At 43.6% G+C, this 8,091-nt stretch overlaps 1 protein-coding gene across 1 annotated transcript; it reads left to right on the forward strand.

Moving 5' to 3' along the window:
• Positions 1–1,625: 1,625 nt before the first annotated feature.
• On the forward strand, positions 1,626–7,239 carry LOC122762314 (ribosome production factor 2 homolog). Its single transcript, XM_044017509.1, has 9 exons — positions 1,626–1,969; positions 2,930–3,062; positions 3,315–3,352; positions 3,885–3,924; positions 4,011–4,092; positions 4,929–5,005; positions 5,148–5,350; positions 6,399–6,543; positions 6,861–7,239. The coding sequence occupies exons 1-9, from the start codon at positions 1,947–1,949 to the stop codon at positions 7,038–7,040; spliced, it is 921 nt and encodes a 306-aa protein (XP_043873444.1). The 5' UTR covers positions 1,626–1,946; the 3' UTR covers positions 7,041–7,239.
• Positions 7,240–8,091: the final 852 nt, after the last annotated feature.

Raw genomic sequence — 8,091 nt, forward strand, 5'->3', positions numbered from 1 at the left:
GTGGCTAGTTTAGCTGCTATTGCTAAAGGTCATAGGACAAGATGGAAGTTTCATAAATAATTGTAAAATATTCTTTAAACTCCCCGGATTACATTTTAGTCAGAAACTAATCCATTCATTTGTATTACAAGAATCTATAAAAAGAGTATGTACATTATGACATGAACGCAGACTCCCCCTTGTGGCACGTGAGAGTAAATCATTGACTGTATGTTAATGAAAATTCACCATGATCAACTCATAGCCTTTAGCTTTAATTACTTCACAGTGCTGATGTTTGATGACATCCCAGTGGTGGAATAGTGTTTAGTTTCTTCCCGTGCTCCTGATAAACTCTTCTTATTGAACAAAGTCAGGATTTATTATTTATTATTGCTGCTCCTAAATCACCTCGTGACGCTCCATGGAGTCCATTCATTTACATGTTTGTGAGTGGACACGCATGGCAGCACCTGTTGTCCCAGTGCTGAGGAATGAAAAAGAAAGTCCAACATCGGCTCATCAATTCTACAACTCAACTCTCCCTGAAAGTTCCCTCAAAGTTCCCTCAAAGTTCCCTCAAAGTTCCCTCACCTCCTCCAGGCTCATGCTCAACGAGTGTCTTCATGTTCATGTAAAAGTGCCTGCCTCCATGTCTTCTTCTGACAGAGCCAGAAGACTTTGGATGCTGTTCATTGGCTGCTGTGTGGTCACATGACTTCTCTGTGTGGTCACATGACTTCTCTGTGTGGTCACATGACTTCTCTGTCTGTCATTGGGAGCCGAGCTGTTACAATAAAGTAACCCTTTATTTGTTGTTCATGTTGCTCAAAACCCTCAAATGCTGTGATGTCTTTTTGACCAGGACACGTCTTTTGTCTTGTTAGACGGAGTTCTTTTTGACCAGGACACGTCTTTTGTCTTGTTAGACAGAGTTCAAGCTGACTGAACCGTCTTTTGTATTGATGAAGCGGAGTTTAAAAGCATTGACCGAACCCGTCTTTGTCTTGTTAGGCGGAGTTCTTTTTGGCCAGGACCGTCTTTTGTCTTGTTAGAGCGGAGTTGCAGCCAGGACCGTCTTTTGTCTTGTTAGGCGGAGTTCTTTTGACCGGGACCGTCTTTGTATTGTTAGGCCGGATTCTTATTGACCAGAACCGTCTTTTTGTCTTGTTAGGCGAGGTTCTTTTGACCGGAACCGTCTTTGTCTTGTTAGAGCGGAGTTCTTTTTGACCGGAACCGTCTTTTGTCTTGTTAGTCAAGGGATTCTTTTCCCAGCCGTTTTGACCAGGACACGTCTTTTGTCTTGTTAGACGGAGTTCTTTTTGACCAGGACACGTCTTTTGTCTTGTTAGACGGAGTTCTTTTTGACCAGGACACGTCTTTTGTCTTGTTAGACACAGTAAGACACATATCATGATGCTCGCTCCACCACTTCACAGTGAACGTGTGACCCAAACACAACAAGCTTGCTGTCATCAGTCCACAACATCCTGGAGCATTTCTCTCCAGTCAATGTGTTGAATTGTAACCTCTGTTTTTCAACAACTCTGTGGGGGCCAGGTTTAGTGGCCCCCAGGTCACCTGAGTTTGAGACCCCTGTGTTAGACTTAGACTGTAGTTTAAACATTACAATTACAACTACACTGTTTGGACATTCTTTGAACATTTACTTTTAAGAAGTTGTTTTTCGATCAAAATAAAACCACATCTACCGCGGCCGAACTGGTGACGTCACTTCCGGTCACTGTGTGCGTGTGCAGTGACGTATGAGCTGAGTTTGTGTAACTCCAACACTAGATGGCGCTGCTAGACGTTCAGTAGACTGTCGGCCGCCGTCAACACAACAGAAGAAGAAACGGTCGCCGTGGAGAGTTGTTGACTTCCGGTGTGTCGTTGACTCTTCACGTGGAGAGAAAGCGGCGTTGACACGTTTCTCTGTGTGAACGGAGCAAAACACGCACGAGAACATGACACAGTTGGACAGTGTAGTGTGAGTGTGACTTTTCATTCACTCTCTTCTATTTCATGTCTTCATCCTCTGTTTCATGTCTTCATCCTCTGTTTCATGTCTTCATCTCCTCCTCCACTCTGAGCTAGCTTATTAGCCTAGCATTAGCGACTGCTGTAGCAGGCTAACATTAGCTCCGTGTGCAGGCGAAACATAGCATGCTAGATGCTAGATGCTAGAATAATATAATCAATGATGTGATTAAAAAACGCAAAATAAATTCAAGGATTATGAATAAGTGAGTAGTTATACATGGTATATAAGTTTAGGGAAGTTGTAACATGACGTTATGGTGTAATGTATATAATAAAAGGACATGTTTTTAATCTAGACCAACATTTTCTTTTAGATCAGTGTTTTTTAACCATAGCGCTACAATTTCCTACTTAATTATATTAAACGCCTCAAAGAAGTTTGGAAACGTTTTTTCCAAATGGTATTTTATTTTATATTGTTGCAGAACAACTTGTATGGATCGGACATTCGTGGTATGAGCAACATTGGTGCCCCCCCAAAAAAGTGCCCAAATCCCCTGCGTTAGAGTAGAATATATACTTTATTAATCCCCTTAGGGAAATGATTTCTCTGTATTTGACCCATCCTAGAATTAGGAGCAGTGGACTTGAACCGGCGACCTTCCGGTTACAAGTTCCCTTTCCACTTGGTATGCCCCCATTATTCTGTGTTGGTATTCACCCGTGCAGTGTTATTATTTTCACTTGTCCGACACGACATCTAATGCTTTTTTACATCAACAAATGTTCTAAGTTAATAAGCTATTATCTAAGCTCTTTCTAAGATATGTTTGTGTTCTGGAAGTACATACAGGTGTATTGGCTGGAGTCCTTGTTATGATGATTAACAGTGTGTTTACCTGTGTGTGTGTGTGTGTGTGTGTGTGTGTGTGTGTGTGTGTGTGTGTGTGTGTGTGTGTGTGTGTAGGAAGCCCAAGACAAAGCGCTCTAAGCGCTTCTTAGAGAGCAGAGCTCCAAAGCTGACTGAGGACGTGAAGACTGCCATGATCATGAAAGGAGGGAACACCAGTGAGACTGTCACCAAGGCTCTCAAAGACATAGTGAGTTCTCACATCTCCACGCTAACCCTGGAGCTAGAGCTAATGTGACAACATCAAACTGTCTGAAGGTTCTGTTTTCATGGGCGTGTGTTTACAGTTTTAATCTTTTAGTCATGGCTATGTTATAAGTCAAGTATGTTACATTTGAGTAAGAACACAACTCTTACACTGGTCACATGTGTTTACGTTGGCTGTTTGTTACATGTGTGCGTTGTGAGTGTTGTGATTTCATAAAAACATGTGTTCCTGCAGCATTCCCTGAAGAAGCCCAATGCTGTGCTGTACAAAAAGTAAGTGATTCTTGATTCAGTGCAAATGATTTAAGCTGATTTAAAAAACCCAGATCACTAACAACAATGTGGTGAAGTTACAACATTGTGATAATTGTGAATGGAAAGCATTAGTTTCATTTCATGCACCAGCATACAGTCACAGTGATTGTTATTATAATAACTAACATTATTCAGTACCTCGTGATTTATAAGGATTTTATTTCAAATTTGTGTTGTGTTTTTTTAAAAATGTGTATGCAAATAAAATCACTGGTTTATGTGTGATGAAGTTTTTTTAATTATCATGAATCAGTATTATTTTGTTCAGCATAAATGTCACATGCTTTGCTGATCTTGATATTATGTCACGTGATCCTCCTTGTGCCTGTAGCCATTGTTTATTTGACATGATGTCACATGATGTCTGTAGTTATGCACATACCTTATCAACGGTGAACTTGCTTAAATAAAGTTAAGTGTTGTGTGTTAAGTGTGTTACGTGTCTATCTACCGAAGATAAACACTCAATCATTTTTTATTCATTTTTTAGAAAGAACATAACTCGACCGTTTGAAGACTCTACATCACTGGTATGTTGGAAACAAGGCAAATGCTTTATTATACTTTTCCAGGTGTTTTCCAGATGTGTCACTAATCACGTGAACTCTTTTATCAGGAGTTTTTCTCGAAGAAGACGGACTGTTCTTTATTTCTGTTTGGCTCTCACAACAAGAAACGGCCCAACAACTTCATATTTGGTAAACATCCGTACACCGTTAGACGTTAGAGCGAGTCTTTCACAGAATAGTGTCAATATCTCTCTACATAGAACACATAGTATTGTTTCTGGCTACACAGACGTTAATGTTCCTGCCCTCAGTCAGAGCCGCTGTCTCAGGTGAAAAGTAACTCTTCAAAGTGAAAACCAGACCAAAATACTGTGAACAGCAGAAGCACACTGACCACACACTGACCACTCACTGACCACACACTGACCACACTGACCACCCACTGACCCACTCACGGCCACACACTGACCACACACTGACCACTCACTGACCGCGGCCACGCACACTGATCGCACGCGGCCACGCACTGGCCACTGTGATCACACTGACCGCACTGACCACAGTGACCACACACTGACCACTGATCACACTCCGCACTGACCGCACACTGGCCACACACTGACCACGCACTGACCACTCACTGACCACACACTGACCACTGACCACACTGACCACACTGACCACACTGATCACACACTGACCACACAGACCACACACTGACCACACAGTGACCACAGTGACATAGAGTAATGTTGTATTCATGACATCAGTACTTGTATTCTAGTACTGATGTACTATTCATATACAGCGTCCTCCTATAGTACTGGAACAGTGACAAATGGGTCTCACATGAAAGATGAGTGGGTTCAAACAGAAGGTGCTTTCTTCTAAGAGGGGAATCAGATCCAGATGTAAACACCTGCATGTAACAGCTGACATGTTGGCCTCAGTGTTCCAGTACTACAGGAGGTGTATAATTGCAGTATTTTTGATATCCCAATAATACCATGTTGTTGTGTTTGCAGGTCGTCTCTTTGACTTCCACGTGCTTGATATGATTGAACTTGGAATTGAGAAGTTTGTTTCACTGAGTGAGATAAAGGTAATGAATGTTTTTGTGGACGATGTGACGATGACTTGTTTGAAGCTGTCACACAGAGAGATGTAGACAAGTGAAGAAACATAATGTCTTCATGAGCTGCTTCCAGATAATCATAAAGTGTTATTTGTTGTTTCTACTGCAGGCAAATAAGTTTCCCGAGGGGACGAAACCCATGCTTGTGTTTGCGGGCGAGGTCTTTGATTCAGACGCTGAGCACAGACGTCTGAAGAGTCTCCTCATCGACTTCTTCAGGGGCCCCACTGTGCCTGCAGTCCGTCTGGCAGGGTTAGAGCATGTGCTGCACTTCACGGCACTGGACGGCAAGATATACATGCGCAGCTACAAGTAAGGAATTGACATTTACTAAAAATGGCAGCACTTGTGTTTGAAGTCTTATCTGCAACCACTGGACAGACAGGTAACAAGTGACGACAGGTGACGACAGGTGACGGCAGGTGACGACAAGTGACGAAAGGTGACGACAGGTGACGACAGGTGGCGACAGGTGGCCGGTGACGACAAGTGACAACAGGTGACGACATTACATTACATTACATGTCATTTAGCAGACGCTTTTGTCCAAAGGGACTTACAAAAGTGCATTTAAACATTTGGGTACAACAGGTGACCACAGGTGACGACAAGTGGCCAGCTTCGGCGAAAGCTGGCCAGCTGGCCAGCTGGCTGGCGAAGGTGGTGGCGACAAAAGGTGAGTGACGACAGGTGACCACAGGTGGCTTGTTTATTACATTACATTACATGTCATTATGAGCGCTTTTATCAGCGACTTGCTAAAAAGTGCATTTAAACATTTAAGGTACAACAGGTGACCACAGGTGACCACAGGTGGTGGCGACAAGTGGCGAAGGTGGGTGGCGACAAAGGTGGCGAAAGGTGGTGATGAAAGGTGGCGAAAGGTGGCGGCGAAGGTGGTGGTGACGACAAGTGGCCGGGTGGCGACAGGTGACGAAGGTGGCGGGCAGGTGGCGAAAAGGTATTGAAAGGTGGTGGCGACAAAGGTGGCGACATGTGGCCGAGTGGCGGCGAAAGGTGACGACAAGTGACGAAAGGTGATGAGAAGTGACGACAAGTGACGAAAGGTGATGAGGTGGTGACGAAAGGTGAGGACAGGTGACGACTGCTGACGACCGTTGATGACCGGTGACGACCAGTGACAACTAGTTCAAATGGATCAGAGGTCCACCAAGGACTGGAGTCTCCTCTGCAGCAAAAACCTTTCATTCCTAAAAGGGTGACGTCACCCCGCGGTGAAGTAGTCGTTGTTGTTGTTGATGAACTTAGTTTGGATGTGAAGATGGGGTCAAAGGTTGGTGCATCGTTGACTTTGTAGACCACATAAGTCCTGCACTTACTGTCTGTGCTGTTGTTGCAGGTGTCTGTTGAAGAAGTCTGGGTGCAGGACCCCACGCATCGAGCTGGAGGAGATCGGCCCATCGTTGGACTTTGTCCTCAGAAGAACACATCTGGCTTCAGATGACTTGTACAAGTTAGCTCATAAACAGCCCAAGGCCCTGAAGGTAAAGAAAGAACCATACTGACCAGACTGACCATATCACGTATGTCCTGAAGGTGGCACCAGAGGAAAGGCCACATTGACTCTTTGAAACGCTGTTCTTTACATTTGTATGAAATGTGGCTGAAGTTTGAGTCACTGTGGGGGTGGAGTCACGTACTCATGACGTGTAACAGCTGGTAACTGACCCGTGTGTTCACTGTCCTGTCGTAAACTCCGGTTTCTTCTCATTATCACGTCATTTTACTGGTTATACTTATTTATTTATCAAATGAAGCAGAGTTTCCATTTAATTCATTTCTCTGCTTTTGTCCCTTTCAGCCCAAGAAGAAGAAGAATATCTCCCATGATGCCTTTGGCACCAAGTTTGGCCGGGTGCACATGCAGAAGCAGGATCTGTCCAAGCTGCGCACACGCAAGATGAAGGGACTGAGGAAGAGGAGGGGCGCGGCGGTGGCAGAGGAAGGACAGGCTCCCAAAGTGGCTAAAGAAGAGAGCTGATGAGAGGACACAATGTCTCCTGCTGTGATAAGGACTGAGCATGTGAGTTACCAGCAGGCAGTCCTTTCTTGTCCTGGTCACATGGTTTCTTTGTCGTCAGGTGACTTTCCACATGTTCAAGAACGAGTTCTCAGCTGCTGTGGAATCACATTTCACTCATTTCAGCAAAATAAAACTGTTTGGTGTGTTTGAGTTTTCACTGCTGTGTTCTCTGCTTATGTTATCCATCAGTAACCATGGTTACAACATGTAGCACCTCTCTAAAGGAAAAGTATATCAACCACATCATGTCCTACAATTAAATAATGTCAGATTCATTTAACATACTGCACCTTTAAGAAGGGTGTGTGTGCGTGAAATAAAATACAGACAATAAAAATAGAATGTTTTAAAAACAACAAGAGAGGTCAAAATCAAAACCATTGTGGACAAATTCTAATAAAGAAGGAATCCACTGGTGAACTCGCGGAGGAGACTCGTGTGAACACACCTGAGGAGGGAGGAGCAAACCACTCATGACTGAATCTGGTTCTGTCAGCTGGCGTTTGGTGGTTTTTATGCTGCATGAAAAGAATGATCAAAGGAAAAATCCCCAGAACCGTGTGCATCCATCCTTTCCTAAGACCTTGAGTGACTGAAATCTGCCTTTCTAAAGAAAAAGATCAGACAGAGTGATTGCACTGTATCGATGAGGTCTGCGTGTTGGTGTTGTTGGATGTTCTTTTCTTTCTGCTTTTATGTTTTTTCTTTTACCAAAATGTAAAAAAAGCAGAATGATCAAAGGTAAACACGTATGTGTCACAGTGAGTGAGTTTAAAGTGTGAGGGGAAAGTGAGGATGAGTCAGGACTCGAGCTTTAAGAATCATCCAACAGGTAACTGAACATTTCCAGCTCACACTGATATGAATGAGTGACTGATGATGGGATTTGACTGACAGAAAGAATATGATGGACATGTGATCATGTGATCGTGGACGGTATGTGGTTAAATGTGTTCCAGTAATATCTGTATATGTGCAGAGGGTGATCCACACGTGTGTCGCGTGTGTT

This window comes from Solea senegalensis, unplaced genomic scaffold (assembly GCF_019176455.1).
Source record: "Solea senegalensis isolate Sse05_10M unplaced genomic scaffold, IFAPA_SoseM_1 scf7180000015524, whole genome shotgun sequence".
NCBI classification, from domain to species: domain Eukaryota; kingdom Metazoa; phylum Chordata; class Actinopteri; order Pleuronectiformes; family Soleidae; genus Solea; species Solea senegalensis.

Excerpts from the sequence above, each read along its gene's own strand:
- LOC122762314 (XM_044017509.1), top strand. The coding sequence starts at position 1,947 with ATGACACAGTTGGACAGTGTAGT. Across the intron at positions 5,006-5,147 it reads TTTCACTGAGTGAGATAAAG|GCAAATAAGTTTCCCGAGGG; the intron begins GTAATGAATGTT and ends TTTCTACTGCAG. Across the intron at positions 5,351-6,398 it reads ATATACATGCGCAGCTACAA|GTGTCTGTTGAAGAAGTCTG; the intron begins GTAAGGAATTGA and ends CTGTTGTTGCAG.